Here is a 21,406-nt window from a genome sequence, read left to right on the forward strand (position 1 = left end):
GTAATGTCTGCTAGTTCGGATCACTAGGCTCTGTAGTGTAAACAGTGTCGCTCTCGTGTGCTTCTCGCGGCATCTCCATGGCGACGCGCAAATCCAGTTCAAGCAAACAGTGAGTCGTGGCATGAACGCCGCTCAGTAACCTGCTCATCAAGCTTCTCCAATTGCAAAGCCGTCAACTGTCAGAGTACGATCATTTCATAAAGTGCGGTGAAGTTTCACTGTATCTATTCTACGGTATCACGTTTTCCAATTCTCACTAAAATGCACGTTTTCTCCGCTTGATGTTCGTATGATCACATCTTCCACAAGCGTGAAGTCTTGTCTTTGTACCTGCGTCTTGATGTTATGTTGTTGTTCTTGGACAGACCTGCTTGGGGCCAGGTGAGAACTGTCGTATCTCTCGAAGACCGACCTTATCATCGATTTTTTTTCGTACTGCGCTATCTCTCATAGTAAGTCCTGCCACATTTATGTAATATTTATTCATTTTATGCAGTATTTTTATACTTCACTAACTCTCATATGCGATAATTTCACATTTTTGTAAACGAGCATTTAAGTCGTTTATTTTACATATTATTTTTTTTTATAATATTGCCTTAATTAATTATCTCTTCATCATCTGTCTTGTGTTTTTCGACGAGTTGTTTGCATTATACTTGAAAATACTTGTACTCTTTAATCCTTTCTTTGACTCTCAAACTGAGATTAGTTTTGGTCCTCGAACTTTTTAAGCTAATATTTTCATGTTCTGCGAACAGAATTTACAATTGGCGATGCACGTACAAATATCGATATTCTTGCAGTACATTGTCTTATGTATTTCACGGGTAAAAATTCCTAAGCGAAACAAAAAATATAATGTTTGCCATGATGGTTACTCTAATAAAATGAAGAGAGAAACGAGTATTCTACTAAACGAGTATTCTACTTCTACTTCATTTTGCTCAAATGAAGCATTGATGCAACAATAATTTGAATTCCAATATACTTTTGCTTTTTCCTGTAACGCCAAGCTTAAACTGAAGAATACATGTTGATCGAGCTTCTCAAGGTCTACGACTACGATACGTCTCTGCCAATTTGCGGTTGGCTATTTTAATGAGCGCTAAGCAATAGATTTTTAAATTTTGCCATAGTCTTTAACCTCATCTCTCCCTCAAGTGCATAATGGAAATAATTACATCAGATGGGAGGTGGCGATCTTGTTGGGACTTGGGAAGTGCGTCTCAGCGACGGTGTCCACACGGTAGCCTTCGAGCACGGCACCACCACCGGCAAGAGAGTTGTTCTTGTCGATTCGCAAGTAAGCTTTATACATTGCTGTATGTTTGCCTATTAATTAGTTAGAAACTACATAGGGCAATAATTAACTACATAAAAACTACAATAATTTAGATTTGTAGCCGCAGTTTATTAACTTTAGAGATCGAATATTTCCTTTGTGATTTCATTTTGGCAACATCTACCAGAATTGAAGATTGCGGACGCCGGATCTCATGGCCCGCGCCCGCCACTTTTTATGCGTCTCAGACTAGTGTCGGAGGTCCAGTCGCATTACCTGTTAGAATTACCATTTTGAAGTTACTTTTTCACGGCTCTTAATTCACATTTTAGTTGCCTGTGCCTTCCTGTTCAACGTCGTATTTAATTGAATATATATTTTAATTGTTATAATCGCGCCAGTGTTTCTAGTGCTTATTCATTTTTTATGTTTATTGTAGCAGATTGCCTTAATAATTGCAACTTGCTTGTTCCTTCACAACTAGACAAATAAGCGAACCTAGTTCATAATTATTAAACCTGCTCTTTCACTTCGAGCTCAGCGTGCTTGGTGAAAACCAATGCAACCGTTCTAAACGTAGCATTTTTCGAGGAAGCAGGTACAGGATTTATGACTTTGATTACCATTTGGAGTTATCTGCGTATAGCCTAGTATACGTAGGGGCAAAATGTCGCATATGTCAGATGACTGATCGCCTTATCAAGTTATCACAGTTATGTAAAAACACAATGGAACAAATAAAGCACATCTCTTTCTAAGCCCAATTTATTTTGTGCAGGAAGTCGTCAAAAAAGAATGGATGTTCAAGTTAGTGGGCAGCGAAACTTTCGAGATTGGAAGTGCAAAGTGCGTAATAAAAATAGAACCAATGGGTGGGTTCGCCTACGAATATTCCCTTGAAGTAAGTTGATGTCCGATTGTTGTTTATTCATATTTATTATTCGTACTATCATGATTGGTTCAGTAATTCTATCATGTGAACCAATACAATTATAATTTTAATTTTAATTTTCTTGCACTTATAATTATTTATTCTTGTCTTTTTCTAATGTTTCATCAAAAATGCGTTGATTGAGTTTGCTAATTCTTGATTAAGAATACGTTAATGAGGAATGCTGAATGAATATCTTAATTAAGAATGCCAAATTGAGAATGCCCAATTCAGCATGAAACCCTGCTCATGGCAGGTCAACGGACAGACATACAAGAAGTTCCGGGAGAAGCAGAGTCGCATATTACGTACGTGGGTGTTCCCTATAAACTCTGTCATGCAGAGGGTCGTGCTGGAGAGAGACACGCTCGACGTTTGGCTCAACGGTAGCAAACTAGACGTCGCAGTGAGTAAATCATTTACGCACAATTTTCAATCGTATACACGCATAGGCTCAAAGTTTATTCCCCTAACATGGTTTTTAATTTTATTTTCAAATTCTCTAGTACTATAGTTTTGGCCCTGACTCTGCACTTTGCCATGGCATTTCAAATAAATTTAGAACTAATCTTTCTTGTCTTCAGAATTTTCTTAGCATACTTGTTGTACTGGCGTCAGATTTCATGTTCAAGCACCACAGGTTGAGTTAATTTAACTTTTTTAATCGTATGCTTGCAATAACAAATAAGTTTTGTCAGTTGCAAACGACAATAATTTACCTCTAACTGTTACAAATCCCTTCCTGAAATGTTGAATTGTTTCCAATGCGATTGCCCAGAGATATTGGAGGCGAAACTTATCTTGCCAAGACAGTGTGCGCTTCACGCTCTATCTCTAATGGCTGCACTAGGAAGCTTTTTGTTCGTTGTTGCTCAAGAAATTATGACATCAATCAATGTTAGACTGAATAAGGACAGCTTCGAATTTCAAATTGAAGAACTCTTCAATTCGGCAGTTTATTTGTGGAGAACGCCTCTGAATGAATACTGAGAGTAAAATCTCCCTCAGGCAGAATTCGTAGACGGGGGAACTGAGACCCACTTCGACGTGTGCGGGCAACCCGCGTACATCTGCGCTAGAAGCAGCGGGAGCAGAAGGGAAGGAATTATCCATGCCCTGGTCGTCAACGGGGAGCAGGTGCCTGAGGCCATCGAGTGAACTAAATAGCGCATGAAATTAAACGCTCGTGTGAGTCTTAGAATCATAATAATTCATCAGTATTTAAATGGCATTCGCGTGTCAAATTATTACTCTACTGCGCTCATGAATCCGATCACATTTTCGAAAAAACGAGTTCTGATTGAATCGATCTTTCTTCCAACAAATTAAAAAAGCTAAATGCAAAAATATTGATCAAAACATTGCATAAGTTTAAATGGATCTGATATGATTGGACTGAAAGTTATAAACCTTATGATTATCAATGAAAATTAATTACCCGTGTGTTATAAATAAAAATTTGGTGCTCTGCCATTGATCAATGTTGAGTGTGAATTTTAGTAGTTAGCAGCTTCTGCTGTGGCGTGATTTTCGTAGACTGGTTCTCTTATTCCCTCCATCTCTGGCGGGATGTTTGTTGTAGCCGCCTGGATATCATATTTCCTTTCGTCTGTGGCGTAATATTGTTCGTAGTCAGGTGTTCTCATATTCCCTCCGTCTCTGGAGTGATGCTTCTCGTAGTCTGGTTCTCATATTTCCCTTCAGTTGTTGCGCGATATTCTCGCTTCTTCCGAATGAAGGGACGAGGCTATCGATGAAAACGTGTCTCTTCTAGTTCGAAATACGTCCGAATTACATCAACATTTGAGCAAATTGAAAGCTTTCGTAGTAACAAATATATCCTTTTCCTCGTTGCCGAAACCTGATTCGGCTGCCTCCTAGAGTCTTGCTGTTGTCATAAGAATTTCACTGCTTGGCACCGCTATTTCCCTGCGTATTTGAACGTCAGTTGAGAATAGACTTGGGACATTTTGAGATATTTAGTGATTAAGAAAGCGCTGTGCACGATCAAAGAACACCAAGGGAAAATTACCCGTCCGTTACCACTTCTATAGATATCTCGTGATTCTCTGTGTGATATATGTAGAGACAACATGAAAAACTAATCAAAGTTGATAATAGAATTTGTTTACAGTCTCGCAGAAGTTGAAGTATTTTTATAAGTGCTTTTAAGCACTTAACTTTTTTCTCTCACGAATAAATGTGTATGAACGTCAATTAAGTGCGATAGGAAACGACGACGTGATTTTTCAACGTTTCCATGCATAGAAACTCTATGGATGGACAATATTTAATGTTGTTGATAAAAATGTATTCTCATTTCTGAAAGTACTAATGTTATACATTTTGTGTGTGAATTGCTTTTAATTTTCCAGTGTTTAGATGCCGCCACTACGTTTAAAATTCATTTACACCAGATGCGGGCTGGCTTGGAATTTAATGCATAACATTATTAGCATCAAAGATAAAACCAAATGAAAATGTACCAATGAGGTGAGGGCAGGTTGGCCTAGTGGTTAATAGTTCAGAGTACCAAGATTGGCGCAGAGAGGCGCGGGTTCGATCCCAGCTCTGTGCGCCAGTTTCTGGTCAGAATCGTCAAGGAGGCCGGGCGGTTAAGCACAGCAGAATTGTAGCAGTGAGTTGCGAGTTCGAGACCGCAAAATGCTGTGAATGTTCTGCGATGTTATGAATCGGCTACAGGCCTTCGGCCTACTAAACGCTGAAACCGCTATTAATACAACAATTGAGTAATTGACTATTAATACTCGCTAGAACTCGAGAAAAAGTTTAGATTATCGCTACTGTAGCGCAGTAGCTAGCGCCACTGTAAGCGCACAATGATGGCGGCAACGCGGTACCGAGACGTATGAATTAATCGTGGGTTCGAGCCCCAGGAAACTCAGGTAAAGTCTCGGTGTCGCTAGTGGACGGCGCATAGTAGCCGTCAAAAAGGTGGTTCTTTCAGCATGGCCTTGGGTGTGTGTCCCTAAACACTCGGGGTATGTTACATGTGGAGGATCTTATGGTCTCAAGATTTGTTTAGACGAGTGAAAAAATATATTGGCGAGAAATGAACTTTCCTGCGATGTAATCGTCAGTAAGGCACTGTACAGTGTCCGTTACATGTTTCGATGCTACGAATTTTCATGCCGAAAAATTTGTGATACGTTTTCCATCATTAAAGGAAGCGATATAATCACGAAACTCGATATTTAAAAATGTATTGGCAACTCAAGTAAGCTTTCTTTATAACAACGTAACATACATATTATAGCGAATAGACTGCGCAGAATCTTCCATTTAATAGACTTTCCCAGATTTCAGAGACCATATATTGTACACTAGGATTATGATGATCAAGCGATCCTATCCAAATATTAACGTTCAGAAGATACGTATAGCAATCGTGCAACACAGCCAAATACGGTGCTTTCGAAAGAAAAGAGCTTCAAGTGGTTGAAAAAAAAAACAATTCGATCGTCAGCTCTCCGCTACAGTTACGCCTCATTGTAAGGAAGCTGTAAGCTCGACTGTAGTTACGCCGTATTGTAAGAGCGTGTCAGTAAGTATGAACTCTTGCTTAAATCTATAAAATGAAGCAAGCAAAATGTAAGCGGCATTGTGGACATATTCTTGTACATAAACTGAGAAAACCATAATTTGTCGTTGGAAATTTAAAGTTTCTGCGTAAATTTGAAAAAAAATTACTCACATGCATTTCATACGGCTGACGTCGAATTGGCAATATTCTCAATAGCTAAGGTTTCGGCTTCAGGATGAAAGTATATCTTACACTCTAATAGCAGCAAAAACAATGCTTAATATAATAATGGTTATGCGTCAACTCAAGACATTTTAGATGCAGAAGAATCAGCCAACGAGAATCGTTGATGCAGAGCGTAATGTGCAAGCAACGTGCGAGTAATGACGAAGATCTTCAGTAACGTCAGCTAGTGTAATTTATTATTCGGGGTCTCACATGCTTGTTACAACCCGACCATTGCATGAAAATAACTACGCGAAAAGACTTACGGCACAGTTATAAGCGGTACTATATTATGTTGTGGCGCAGTCAAGTAGCAAATGCAAGTTGATGGCATTGATCGCGTTGACCAAGCAGGTGTCTGTTAAGACAGAGGGTATCGTATGGTATTGTGTTAAGGTGTATAAACTTAATGGATGGTGCTCCATTCTAAAATATCAATTTTATCATTAAAGTTTACGAAACTTAAAAAATGGCGTTACTCGAGTAAGTATAAGCTGAAAGTTGTTCAGCTTACAGTTGTTTAGTTATTACAATTAAATTATTTTTTCCAATATGGTTTATTTCGTAAGAAAGTGGTGCGCTTGGAAAATGGCACTTTTCTTTAGCAAAATGGCCTGCAATACGAAAGAACTGTATACAATCCATGGAAAAATACACAACAAATAAGTAATAGAGCGCAAAATCTAACATAAAAGAATAATAAGCAAATCTACACTAATAAATTCCATGATATATTCATAGGTTGAGATTCATAACTCGTTGTTCGGTCTCATTTGATGAGTAACACAGCCATTCTTAGATTACTTCTTGACGATGACAAACCTCTCGACATAAACAAAATCGCAAAACAGGAAGAAATAAGCATCAAATGCATCAACAAATAACAAACAATAGATAGCAAATTTAACAAAAATAGATGCCTAATTGATTCTACGAACGTTTCAAGGTTGAATTTCTTTCACTAATGAATGCAACAAATTTGCGCAAATGAATAGGAATAATTGTTGTCAGGAATCAACATCTCAGCCCGTGACGAGAGCTGCAATACCGCCGCCTGCTTAACGAACGGATGTTACACCGGAAGTTAGATTAGTATAAAGCAAATGTGTGTATCAAGAATACAAGAGTTTAGAGCAGCTACAGTAGAGACCTTGGCGCTGAAAATACATGAGAATATCACCAGAAATAGCTAAACAATTACGTAATATGTTTTATCATATGAAATTTAGATAAAACTTACAGGATTTGACCACACAGGCAGGTAATGTCAAACTCATGCTGAGCTGAGTTATCTCATGAGAAAATGAATAGTACGGCATTCGGATGAAGAATTACCAATACGCACTATATGGCCAACATGTAAACATAGATAATAAAATGTATTGCAAAATCAGTGGCTGAGTGCAATTTCTAGAAGCTCATACTGACTTTCGTAAAGATTCCAATACCAATATACCCTCCAATTTATTCAAGGTGACACATAGAACAATAAAGATAAACTTCTAACTATACTATTCCAGTGATAATAACAAGCTCGTTATAAGAATAACCTTAATAAAATAATCTCAACAGCTGTTAAATGAGCAGCATCATATGTGCGCACACATGTTTAACACCAAACCTATCTTAAACCGAGGCACTTGTTAAGTAAAGAATATTGCACCTTTGAAATACAATTTTAGAGATAGCATACAATGAAATGATCAATCGACTACTTACAAGCGCTAGCAGCCCTAAATAATATTAGAAAGCACAGTCGGAGACAGCGGTATAACCGCCAAGTTTTGATCGTTGAACTCAGAGGTCTCTCAGTGAGACGAATAACGTGCGGACCACAACCCAGCCTCTTAAGACGAGGGCGTTTCATTTACCTCATGCAAAATTGTTTTTTCTGAAGAGATGGAGAAATTATGGCTGAGTCTAAAACTATTTATGTCACAAATTCAGGTCAATATTTGTTCACTCATAGTCAATATCATTAGTTTAGCATGAGTGTCAAAGTCTGAATTTCATGAGTTTGAGCTGGCATTAAGAGGCGCTCAAAGGCGGAAGTTGGCAAAGCGCGCTTATTATAGCAAAAGCTGTTCCTGAGCTAACATTTTAAGCATTTTGCTCAAGGCAATTAAGTAAAATTGATAATTGGAAGGTCTCGTTTCATATCATTTTTGTTCAGAAGATCGAAAAATCTCCGGTAAGCATTACCAGTGCGCGCTAAGGCATTATTCAAGGCTCCTGGCTTTCTAGAGCCCTTCCGTTCATGAAGTTCGTTTCCAGGCTTTGATTTATTGAAGAAATTCTTGCACCTGCCGGAGGCCGAGTTGTGGGGTGGTCGTTTTCAGTCGTCTCCCTCGTCCATGGCGGGCTGCAGGTCGTACCAGTTCGTGATGTCCTGAGGGTTCAACAGCCCGCAGTCGATCTTCACCTGACATACACCCATAGATATGAATACATAACATGCACTCATAGATATGAATACATAACATGCACATCCATGACATGAACATTCATGACATCATAGGGAAATGTGTCATGAAGTGACAACATGATGAAGTGTGAAATAGTACAAAAATTCAGCGCATTTTTTCAACAAATCCACTCGAGTTTTCTACACAAGTATTTGTGTGCCCATAATATGAAAATTACATAATGCACCGAACATACGCCAACTAAAGTAAAAACACTACGAAATTGTACACTTTCCTTTACACTAGTCATAAAAACGTAGACCACGATAATGCATCAAAATGAAAGTTAGACACAAGAACTAACTTGTCCCATGACACTGGACTTCTGAAGGTGGAAGAAGCCCTTCTTGTTGACGACGGAGACCTCGAGTGTTCGCTGCGTTAGTTCATTAGGCGAGATTGCGTACTCGATCCTCTCATCGTACACGGGGCTGCACGAGTCTTTGATGACGTCCGTCTTGCGCTTGCTGTCCCGGGACCGGTCCGGCAGCAGGTAAATCTTCACGTACGGATCTGGCAGCTCGCCATCGTCTTCTTTTTCTAGGCCTCTGCGACACAAAGATAATGGACTATTAATTTAACACAAAATGTAATCCAATAAGTGCGAGTCAATTTGAATCTCATTCATGAAGAAACTGGATTATCATGCTCAGGAAAACGTTCATTAGTTATATAAACAAAAAAAAAAGCCAAGCTGACAAGGGTAAAGTACTTCACCTCGGGAAGAACAATGAACAGCAAGATTACAGTATGAGAAGACATGGCTGCAACGAGAGAGTAATGATTGAAAAGTCTAGTGTGGAAAAAGATCTTGGAGTTTATGTCGACAAGGAGCTGAAATTTTCTAAGCATATTGAAACACAAGCTAATACATCCAAAAAACTTCTTGGACTTATCAGACGCTCATACGAGTTCCTAGATGCAGAAGCAATGAAGCAGTTTGTTTGTTGCTGTCGTGCCCCCGAATCTAGAGTTTAGAAACGTTGTGTGGTCACCGACATTTGAGGACAGAAATTTAATAGAGAATGTTCAAATACGTGCAACAAGGATAATTCCAGGCTTGAAGGGCAAGTCCTATGAAGAAAGATTGAAGATTATGAAGCTTCCAAGCCTCAGTTATCGACGTCTGCGTGGGGACCTCATTGAAGCATACAAGTATACTCATGGTCTATACAAGGTCCCCGAAGGATTACTAGAATTACTAGAAAAACACCAGGGGCCACAACTATAAGCTAAAAAAACTGCGCTGCAACTTCTCCACGCGACAAAATTTATTCTCGCTTCGAATCACCGACATGTGGAACAGCCTCCCCGATGACATCGTTGGCGCTCCAAGTATGAACGCGTTCAAGAACAGACTAGATAAAGCTATGGAAAAATATATGTTCAGATTTGAAATGCCTAGCACCTTATCGAACTCGGTGGAAGTCTAGTAGCTACTTCAAACTATCGTCAACCATGAAAAGATCCGGTCAAATGACACGATTTTAGATCTTCTGTGAACAAGGCACGAAAAGGAAAAGAATCGGCGACAGGCCACATCAGGCCTACACTTCAGCGCCGAGATCACTATGTTATGTTATGTTATTTTATCGGGGTTGATACTCGGCTCAACAAAGTTAAAAAAATAGTAGGTCTTTCGCTTCGAAATTATTTGCACGTTCTGTGCAGCAATTTTCTCTATAACTTTTCCAACGGTCCAGCATGATAAGTGAACAGACATTCTGCAAGCTGGGCAGTCGTAATTCATGGTGCAAATTATCCAAACTTGTTCAAGTACACGTAGCGGCAAACAATTTCCAGTCTGTGATTTGTGGGTTGAGCTTGAAGCTTGTGGATTGAAAAAGTAGTCAATTATTCGCTGACGGTATAACGAACTCGTGACTATTTTTGATTTTCAGGGGCTGTATTATCAAATAGTTTCGAGTTATAACTCAATCAGCTCATGACTAACAGCTTAAACCGACGAATCCCAGACGAGAAATCGGCCGCTACGTGTATTTGAACCGCTACGTGTACTTGGGGTGCTACGTGTACTTTAGGTCGCTACGTGTACTCGGGCCGCTGCGTGTACTTGGGCCGCTAGCTGTACTTGAATGAGTTATAATAGTATGGCCTCTGGACCCTGAAAGTAAGACGAGTGACGTGCTCAGCTGTAGACTCACTCGACTTTGTGGACGACGATGACCAGGTTGTTGCGGGGGCCGTACTTAATGGTGAGCTGGATACGGCCGAGCCCTGCCTCACCTCGGCTGTCTCTGAGCAACAAGAAAATGACTTTAATACAAACAACAATAGAGATATTCAATTATTATTCGTGCCATTCAGTGTGCGAAACAAATATAACGGCAAATACATAATCAATAGGATAGATGGAGACACACTCTAGATAGATAGAGACACACTAGAATAGATAGAGATACATAGACAATAGGATAGATCAACATAAATCTACAGATTAGGATATTGATAAAGTAAATAAATCTACAGTTTAGGATATTGATACATTATGGCAGGAGCTGTTCCCTCATGAAAGATCGATTGAATAGACGGGAATACTTTTAATTATCGATTTTCTTGCTATTTTATTTAAAGGAAGCTCATTAACGACATAGTTCCTCACATGGTTCCTCGATGTCTGACGACCGTCTCGGGCGCCTCGGTAGACACAAGGGGCGTGAGAATACGCGCTGCAGACGCCAGGCCTTCAGTGCTGCTCTTCTCCACTATCGGCTCCACAACGTCAGTTGTGACACCTACAATAAAAACACTGCACTGTAGAACATCTATATTTTTATACTAAAATTTCTGTTCAAACCCGAGGACTCTGTGCTGCTTATTTTCCACAACGCTAGTTGTGACACCTACAATAAAAACACAGTACTGTAGAACATCTATATTTTTATAATAAAATTTCTGTTCGAACCCGAGGACTCTGTGCAGCTTCTTTTCCACAACACCAGTTGTGACACCTACAATAAGAACATAAAATTGTAGAACATTTCTATTTTGATCCTAAAATTTCTGTTCAAACCCGGGGACTCTGTGCTGCTTCTTTTCCACAACGCCGGTTGTGATACCTACAGTAGAATAGCGCACTGTCAAACATCTCTACTTCGTTCAAAACTTTTCCGCTCACATCCAAGTCCTCAGCGCAGCTTGTCTCCCCAACTTCAGGTGTGACCCTTACTTCTAAAGACACTGCAATGTAGAACAAGTCTATTCCGATAATATCTCGGCCCGTTTCAATAATAGTTTTTCTTTGTAAAAACCCTGGGATCATACATTAGCAAATGGCTCCTGTACACAGGAACGCTGTATTCGAAGTTTACTAGGTTCATCAATCTTGCATTTCTTTTAATGTCCTAAATACCACCGAAATTTCGACTTAACGGTTCTAGATCAGTGAGTAAGAATAAAAATATTAAGTCAACAATTTGTTTCAGTATTTTTGGCAATTATTAGTGAGCAGGCAGCTTAAAATATTCTCAAATGTATTATGAGAGTTAAGTTTAAATTTCACACACATCGTGTAAAATAGTAGAAGACAGTATCATCAAATTCAGTGCGCAATGACCATGCTGTTTGATATAATTCGTTGCAATTGAACAACTAACCAAATATTCATTAACAACAAAACGCCTGGGTCGCACGGTCCAGATCAAGGTAAAAAATTAGGCATGAATCACTCAACAAATAGTCACTCGAAAATCATTATTGATGATACATTAGCGAATGAACACTAAAGAGTTTGAATTCAAGAGCGGGGCGCCGAATTCAGCAGAACTTAGGCAAACGAACGCGTGTGGAAAATGTTTGTACACTGTAAGTTTTCGGCCATGAAAAATCTGGCGAGTAAACTTGAATAGAAATTTTTACAAATGATATCCAATCGAAACCATATAGGTAAGCAAAAAAAAAACAGGAACGTAGAAGCAAAAAATAAATGTTAACACTCGAAGCAACACTGGAAGAATTAATAAGAAATTTCACTTGAAGCAACACTGAAAAAATTAATAAGAAATTTTCGACTGGGAATCGAAACTAAAATTATTAACCAGTCCGAAAAAAAGTTAAAACAGTTGTGCCTCAAACCAACATTGTCGGAGAAAGCGTAAAAGATTATGAAGTGATGCAGAAAAAGAATTCTACTTGCAGTGGAGAGCAGAGAAGCAGGCCTCGCTAGACCAGGGTATGGCTGAACATGGGTCTGCATAGACTTAATTAAGGCGCGTATCAACGTGGTAATTAAATTCGTTTAAAATGAATAATAGATTAAAAATATACTCGGTGAGCGATAACTCAAAATTAAACATCACTTAAGACAAGAAGTATATCAATCTTCGCCTTAAAGAGTGATGTAAGGAAAACATAATGGATTAAAAATAGACTCGGTGAGCGATAACTCAAAATTGAACATCACTTAAGACAAGAAGTATATCAGCCTGGGTCTTGAAAAGTGATGTAAGAAAAACAAATATACGACTGAAAGATTTCTAATAACTCGGAATTTTGTCAATTCAGCAATTAGGAAATGAAGATTTCTAAAAGTTAAGTCAATAGAGATTATTAAGAAGAAAATACTGAAAACTACAAGTAAAATTATAAGCGACAAATAGAACACATTTCGGTTGCTGTTCCACTTTCATGAAATGAGTTCAGCACCAACATTTCATCGTATTAATCAACATATTAGCAAATGATGTTAACCAAGATTTTTCCGCCGCGAGAATAATCTTCAACTGAAAATTTTGAAGCAAATTCAACGCAATCAAAACTTCTTCTAAAATCTTACGGAAGATATTCAACAATGTTGCACACTTCAACCCCAATATTACGAGGTGGCGTAATTCTCCGTAAATAATATAACTCAAACTATTCAGCTCACGATTCAGTTATTTTAGTAAAGTTCTATCACAACCTAACATCATCTGCAAGATTATAAAATAATTAATATACTTCGATTTTCATTAAGTGCGTTCAATAATGAGCTATCTTTATATTGGCCACGAAAAAATATCTTTATATTGGCAACGAGAAAATATATTTATATTGGCCACGAAAAAATATATTTATATTGGCCACGAAAAAATATCTTTATATTGGCCATGAAAAAATATCGATGCAGAGCCTCACCCTGGTCAGGCTGGACGCTTTCCGCTGCTCCGGCAGCACTGCCAGCGTTGCCAGCAGCTGACACGTTGCCAGCAGCTGACACGTTGCCAGCAGCTGACAAGTTGTCAGCGTTGCCAGCAGCAGTTACACTGCCAGTGCTGGCAGTTGAGGGCTGACGAGGAACACCAGGCTTCACAAAGACGGTGTCAGCCTCACCAATTGAAGCTCCTGACGAGCCGTCAGCTATGTCAGCGACAGGCTGCTTCTGCTTCACGCTCGCCGTGCGTGTCGGCGTCGAGTGAGACGAGTCTGTTCGAGGCTTGCCCTTAGTCAGCACCTGGCGCGAGACATGGCTTATTATAGATGAAGATAGCGCGAGACATGGCTCATTATAGATAAAGATAGCACGAGACATGGCTTATTATAGATGAAGATAGCACGAGACGTGGCTTATTATAGATGAAGATAGCACGAAACATGGCTTATTATAGATGAAGATAGCGCAAACATGCCTGTAGATTAAGTAGCACTCTGATCTTCCGTAGTACATATATACTGATTTAAGTCATTCAACACATACTCAATGTAATAAATATCTTCGATGTTTAGGTAGAATGGTTTACATGGTTATACGCACAACTCAACGTATATTATATAATAATTCAGACAAATAATTTCCATGTTGATGATGTGAAGTGGCACCAATAGAAGCTAGAAAAAACTAAAAAATCAGTACAATTTTTCAGCTTTTCACAGTTACATGCAAATTTGGAAAATTAATTCCCATTACAACCTACATAAGTGCATCATAAACAGAAAAGAGCATATAAGTACATCACATATGACAGCATATATGACAGCACATGTAATGGCAGCATATATGACATCACATATAATGACATCACACATAAGGACATCACATATAATGACATCACACATAATGACATCACATATAATGACATCACATATAATGACATCACATATAATGACATCACACATAAGGACATCACATATAATGACATCACACATAATGACATCACATATAATGACATCACTGTAGGAACCTCCCTGGACTTCCATCTTATCCTTCTGTAGGAGGCTGTTCATGTCTACCTCGAGCTTGCCTTGCAGGCTACCGTTCCTGTGATCTACAACCTGAACATACAATACTATCAATAGTACCATCAATTGCTCTTGATATCATTGCTCTTAGAAATAAGGTTCCCTTTATAATATTTTCAATGGGAACCTTATTTCTAACAGTTATTTCCAGGGGAACCTAGGGGAACCATATTTTATTGAACGCATTTCTACTGGGATCCTTTTTTCTAGCAACTAATTCTCAATAAAATATGGTTCCCCTAGGTTCGCTCTCATAACCATGAATATCATCATCGATATCACCGGTGTTGACAATCACATTTAAACGATAAGATCGAAATTATTATGATTTCTATTCACATTAGCAAGAATGCATCAGGATTCATGTTGGTGATCATTATCGGTAACACGAATCATTATCTTCATGATAATAATATATACGCCCTCTTATAATCACGATTTCATTAGTAGTCACCGCAGCCACGAACCGTCATATTTTGAAGCCCTGCTTAAATAATCTCTTTGCTACAGAAATATTGCAACTTATTCTGTTATCTGCTCATCCAATGCTACGGATTCAATGTTAGTTTCGGTACAAAAACAAAGAGTTGTACCAAAATAAAATAATAAAATTTAAATATAAGAAGTAAATATAAATGTTTTGCCCACCATTTGAAAAACATAATTTAAATAAAACAAATAAATATAAAGGTTTTGCCCACCATTTGAAAAACAAAATTTAAATAAAACAAATATATATAAATCTTTTGCCCACCATTTGAATAACAAAATTCATAAAAAAAAAACAAATAAAGATAAATCTTTTGCACACCATTTGCATAACAAAATTCATATAAAACAAATAATTATAAATGTTTTGCCCACCATTTGAAAAAAAATTCAATATAATAAATAAATATACCCGTTTGCCCAACATTTGAAAAATAAAATTTAAATAAAATAAATAAATATAAAACTATTGCCCACCATTTGAAAAACAAAATTTAAATATAATAAATGAATATAATTTTGTGTTCACCTCGACGAGAAGCTCCTGCGTAAGAGGGCTGCGCACAAGGAAGGTGAAGCCCTCCTCAAAGACAGGGTCGTTGGTGCGCTGCCGCACAGGGGATTGCTAGTTAGAGAGGGAGGTGACGAGAGCAAAGGAGGAAAGTAGGGTGTCAGGAGGGAGGGTGGCAAGTTAAGGTGATGCGTACGTATGTAACTAATACAAACTTTGCACGCTGCTTCAAATTGAATTTGAGTGACACTTTATAGAAATAGAAAATTTTAAAATAGCGTTTAAGTCTACGGGCATAAGTGTGAGGTGCGATAATATAATATGTAGTGACATTAAATGTAATAGTAACAAAAAATTAAATTACTACAAACAAAATAGACAAACAACATCCAAAATAAAAGTATATGCTGCTATCATCTAATCAGAATAGGACAACTGAACATTTCGGCATTAAGCAACTGAAATTTGAAGGATGTTTAGAATGCAACTTTTAGGCCACTGCAGAAGCGGAAATATAAGCGTTCAAAAGAATAATTGAAGCCATAATATATAGAGGAATTGAAGCCATAATATAAAAACACACATTGAAACCGCTATTCCAGAGGCTCGCAGTCGAACAACCGCAACTCATGCCGGTTTAAAATAAAATGAACTCGCATTATTAAAATAATTGTTTGCGGTCGCAAGATTTACAACAAATTCCTTATATCATCAGTCTGCTTATATCGCAAGTTAATTAATTCCGGCACGGAAATATAAAACTCAGACTGGTAAGTACGAACAATGAAGTGAACATAACCATGAGACAAGAATCTAGTGTTCAATATTATTGTCGTAAATGAGAATTCATGAAATTCAGTTCACCGATGAAAGAGATTGCGTATGAACGAGCGTCAAGACTGTAAAGTGACACGAGTGAAACTGTGAAACACTAAAATATACGTTTAAAAATTACTTTTTAAAGACAACACTTCTAAAGAATCCTGTGTCTCAAATGTTAAAGATGCACAATGAATTTCTCATTTTATTTTTGAATATTAAAAAAAATCAATTTTTTAATTTTATTTATTTATAATTTTTTTTCAAAATTGTTTATTGTCAATTGATTCAGGCATTGCCTCTGACTTCACACAAGTGTGCAAAATTTCAGATCAATTGGACAGGTAAAATTGTGTCAAATATCAGTTATAAGATTTGTAGCTGACAAAATTATTTTTTCAATTTTTTAATATTGAAAAAAATATATATATATTTTCAAAATCATTTATTTTGTCATTTGATTCTTGCATTACCGCCAACTTTACGCAAGTGTGCAAAATTTCAGATCGATAAGATAAGTAGAAGTGTGTCAAGGACTACTACACACAGGACATGCATAGCCTATGTCCAGCCTCTGCTAGCAGAGGCGATCGCCTACACTATGAAAATGCTGGTGTTTTAGTGGCAACAACAAATGATATGCCCATAATTGTTTCATACAATAGTATTACAATGTGTGTAGTAGTCCTTGGTCAGAACCATAGACTTTTTGCCAGTTTTGAAGTTCAAAATTTTGTACTAAGCAAAGTAGGTACCATTTTCCTGCCTTCATACACTGATAAAAAAAATATTTAAATGGAGTGNTACTACACACATTGTAATACTATTGTATGAAACAATTATGGGCATATCATTTGTTGATGCCACTAAAACAACAGCATTTTCATAGTGTAGGCGATCGCCTCTGCTAGCAGAGGCTGGACATAGGCTATGCATGTCCTGTGTGTAGTAGTCCTTGAAGTGTGTTAAATTTTGATTATAAGATTTGTAGCAGACAGACAGACAGACAGACAGACAAACAAACAAGAAGCGAAGTTAAAGAGAAATGTTGTAAAAATGAACCAAATACTGCACAATAAACTTGACTATTTCTCTCAGAAATATGCTATCAAATGTAAGGGAGTTTGTCGAGGCTTTCGCATGCCTGTGTTGACTAAAATGCTGCGACAAATTAAGAGGTAAACATTAAATTAGCTCATGCACACAGTATCTATAGAGCACACAAAGAAAAATGTGTCATACTATCCAAGTAACGACTCACTTCCGGACGTAGTATTGGTACACCCCATTTAACCGAACAAAACTAGGCCAGGGAAATAGCAACAATAGAAAACCAACCAATATACCAATTTAGAAAACCAATAGAAAAACAAGAAGGAGCATCGCTTTTTGGAAAAAGGCTCACTAATTCCTCTAATTCTACAGTTAATTACAAATTAAGACTATCACATGAGACAGAAGTGAAGACAACAGTAAAGCATACCTTGTGCGAGGGCTGCAGGGGCGCCGCCAGTCCAAGAGTAGACGAGGCACAGGAGCGACAAAGAGAAGAAGAAACACACATTGGCAGAATAAGCAGCGAATATTGCTTTGATAACACGAAACAAAAGCATAAATAGTTTTTAGCGCATTTTCTCATTTATGGAAAAAAGACGCTATTGTGCTCGTCATGTCCGTCCGTCCGTGACTTCACCTCTTCGTCGATAAGGTGGGGTGTACGTATGTAACTAATACAAACTTTGCACGCTGCTTCACATACAATTTGAGTGACACTTTATAGAAAAGTAGAAAATAAAAAAATAGCGTTTGAAACTACGAGCATAAGTGTGAGGTACAATAATATAATATCTAGTGACAGTAGTCAGTAATAGTAACAAAAAATCAAATCAAAATCAATAGTAACAAAAAATCAGGCAAACAACATCCAAAAGAAAAGGATATACTGCTATCATCTAATCCGGATAGGACAACTGAACATTTCAGTATCAAACAACCGAAATTTGAAGGAGATTTAGAATGCAACTTTTAGGCCACTGCAGAAGCGGAAATACAAGCGTTCAAAAGAGGAATTGAAGCCATAATATAAAGAGGAATTGAAGCCATAATATAAAGAGGAATTGAAGCCATAATATAAAGAGGAATTGAAGCCATAATATAAAGAGGAATTGAAGCCATAATATAAAGAGGAACTGAAGCCATGACATAAAGAGGAATTGAAGCCATAACATAAAGAGGAATTGAAGCAATGATATAAAAACACACATTGAAACCGCTATTCCGTAGGTTCGCAGTCGAACAACCGCAACTCATGCCGGTATAAAATAAAATGAACTTCGTTGTTAAGAAAAAAAAATTTTAAATTCAATGCTGAAAGCAACAACAAACGCCATTTGAGAATAAGCAAATTAAGCAAATAAACAATAATAAAAAAAATGGCCGAAGAGCATGAAAACAAATGACATGTTCAAAATTGAAATTCTGACTCTCACTCAATGATGCCAATTATATTGAACGATGTAACAAAATAAAAAGTTTTGATTTACCCAGCCCATTCCGATTTCACCGTAACTCCACACCCCCACAAAAAAGTTTAGGGATAAAGTACCCCCAGGGGGTAAAGCGGGTACTACATTTTGGTTTAATTTATAAAGCTTTTCTCTTGACATGCCCGGGGCAACCAAATGGTGTAACACTCGTAAAACATTCAGAATTTAAGGATGAATAACGGAATAACTGAATTTAAATTCACCGAGGTGACCCGAACACGTGAAAGAAATTCAATTATTTACCTCAGCATCAACGCGCCACTTCAACACAACAGGTTGTCGTGCAAAGAAAAGTTCATTAGTGGCACTTAATAACATTAATTCCAAGACTATAATCACTGAAAATGCTTCCATTATCCATTGGATGTTTAACAATAGTTCGACCAACATTTTATCGACCAATAATGAAGGCCTCTCTACAAAACGATCAATTCTCAAACCAAAAATATCAATATATATTTCATCGATATAAAATGTCGAAAATTCTTTACGTTGCAAATATCTTTGAACAATTAAATAATTTTAACAGGAGAAATTGATAACATTTTTAATAAGATTTACTTTACATTGACGTGGTAAACGAGCCACATTATTTTCTATTTGCCGCTACAATGCAATATACGAAATTATCGACGTTGATCGTTATTGTTAATGGCAGAGATATTAAGTATCGAAGGAACTACGTACCATATTCAGAACATGATAACGCACTCCAATAAATATAGCGCACAGAAAGACACTATCTTCACATATTAAACAAAGATCGAAACACTTCCATACATATCCAACACCCAAAGACGCACTTGTACACAAATTAAACACACAGAAAGTCATCCTTAAAATAATATGTTATACTAGTATATTATAATACATTATACCGTATTATATTATACTAGATCAGAAATTGTATGCACAGAGAACCATACACAAGAAGATGCACAACACTTAACAATTCAGGTCGAGCGGACAGCAACTTTCTCATGTTTCTCGATCCAATCATCACCGTGCATCGATTCATTGATAGATATTAATCAACATTGAATAATATTTAATATTATTGACGAATTGTATGTTAAATAATAATGAACTATGCTACGAATACTAATCAAAATAATAGTCTAGGACTAGGCTGCGTAACTCACAATAAGTCTCTTAGCAGAGTCGATGATATTATTTGATATTGAATACCATAGTATTTAGGATTATTTATAAATTGTATGTTCAATAATATTTAATACACTGATAGTGAACTGTACTACAAATACCAATCAAAATAATCATCTAGGACGACACTAAGCAACTCACATTAAGTCTCTTAGCAGAGTCAACCCAGACCATAAGTACGGCGCTGTGCAGCGGGTTCTTCGTTGTCGTCTGCAGCTGCCTGATCTCTGCAAGTTGCTGCAATGCAAACAAGCTTATAAACTAACTCTTATTTTCATAAGTCATATTATTAGTGGACATCGACATATTTTCCCACTAATATGATCATCAAATTATATATTCACTATCAAAAAATTAATGTGAAAACGATTAATTCATTTACTTTCATACAAGTGCTACAACAAAACTAAAGACAATTTCAACGAAGCGTCAGCACGCCAACTATTGTAGTTATCGCCACGTTGCGGGTTTTGTCGCACCTCACTAAAATGAAACAATATAATAGGCCGCATCCAATTAATAAAATACCAAAATAGACAACATTATCGAAAGAAAATAACAAATACGCGAAATTAACAAAAGAAATTAAAATAACACGTGACATTATCAGCAGAAAACACGCGCATGACTCACGTCGTCGAGGTCGAGGTATTATACTATTATATACTTTACATAATAGTTATATACTCAATACTAAGGTTAACCCACTGCTAAGAGGGCCAGGTTAACCCACTGCTAAGAGGGCCAGGTTAACCCACTGCTAAGAGGGCCAGGTTAACCCACTACAACGTTAACCTAACCATCTACATCATCATGTTGCTCGCAGGTCATTATAATCCTGGGAGGATAGAATTGAATTAACTTCTAATAATGCTTTGTTGCAGCGCAGCCATTTGAAGTTGCACGCCGCTTATTCAATAAAAATATTTTTAATTGAGTTCGGAACGAATTCTCGTTGACACAAATAAACCAATAAAATATACTAATACAATTATTTTATTAGTTTATGTTAAGCTAGCAACATAATGTTTGATAATATGATAATAATCTGGTGCCAACACGAATTTCTTGAAGTAATAAAAAGAACTTATTACAGAGGTAAATCTCACAATATAATCAATCCTTATAAAGTAAATTGTAAAAATATAAAGGAGATAGAGAAATTTATTATGAAGAATTGTCTGCTTTAT

General features: G+C 37.2%; 2 protein-coding genes across 6 annotated transcripts in view; one reads left to right on the top strand and one right to left on the bottom strand.

Moving 5' to 3' along the window:
- On the top strand, positions 1 to 4,531 carry LOC108682727 (fas apoptotic inhibitory molecule 1). Of its 5 annotated transcripts, none has more exons than XM_018171959.2 (5): positions 1 to 381; positions 1,190 to 1,306; positions 2,064 to 2,186; positions 2,473 to 2,622; positions 3,225 to 4,531. In XM_018171959.2, the coding sequence occupies exons 1-5, from the start codon at positions 346 to 348 to the stop codon at positions 3,372 to 3,374; spliced, it is 576 nt and encodes a 191-aa protein (XP_018027448.1). In that variant the 5' UTR covers positions 1 to 345; the 3' UTR covers positions 3,375 to 4,531. The 5 variants fall into 5 exon arrangements, with proteins under 5 accessions (XP_018027448.1, XP_018027449.1, XP_018027450.1 ...); XM_018171960.2 differs by having other exon boundaries at positions 1 to 452; positions 3,225 to 4,530; XM_018171961.2 differs by having other exon boundaries at positions 1 to 202; positions 3,225 to 4,530.
- An 893-nt stretch (positions 4,532 to 5,424) lies between these two features.
- LOC108682729 (extended synaptotagmin-1-like) overlaps positions 5,425 to 21,406 on the bottom strand; it is a 33,860-nt gene continuing 17,878 nt past the window's right edge. The window contains exons 9-18 of the mRNA XM_047882906.1: positions 20,850 to 20,867; positions 20,358 to 20,453; positions 17,990 to 18,001; positions 15,706 to 15,801; positions 14,616 to 14,720; positions 13,587 to 13,902; positions 11,074 to 11,206; positions 10,616 to 10,708; positions 8,755 to 8,998; positions 5,425 to 8,407 (exon numbers count right to left, since the gene is read on the bottom strand). Of these exons, the coding sequence (XP_047738862.1) occupies positions 8,321 to 8,407; positions 8,755 to 8,998; positions 10,616 to 10,708; positions 11,074 to 11,206; positions 13,587 to 13,902; positions 14,616 to 14,720; positions 15,706 to 15,801; positions 17,990 to 18,001; positions 20,358 to 20,453; positions 20,850 to 20,867 (1,200 nt within the window). The 3' untranslated portion in view covers positions 5,425 to 8,320. The remainder of the gene's footprint in view (positions 8,408 to 8,754; positions 8,999 to 10,615; positions 10,709 to 11,073; positions 11,207 to 13,586; positions 13,903 to 14,615; positions 14,721 to 15,705; positions 15,802 to 17,989; positions 18,002 to 20,357; positions 20,454 to 20,849; positions 20,868 to 21,406) is intronic.

Source organism: Hyalella azteca, unplaced genomic scaffold (genome assembly GCF_000764305.2).
Source record: "Hyalella azteca isolate HAZT.00-mixed unplaced genomic scaffold, Hazt_2.0.2 contig11611, whole genome shotgun sequence".
NCBI classification, from domain to species: Eukaryota; Metazoa; Arthropoda; class Malacostraca; order Amphipoda; family Hyalellidae; genus Hyalella; species Hyalella azteca.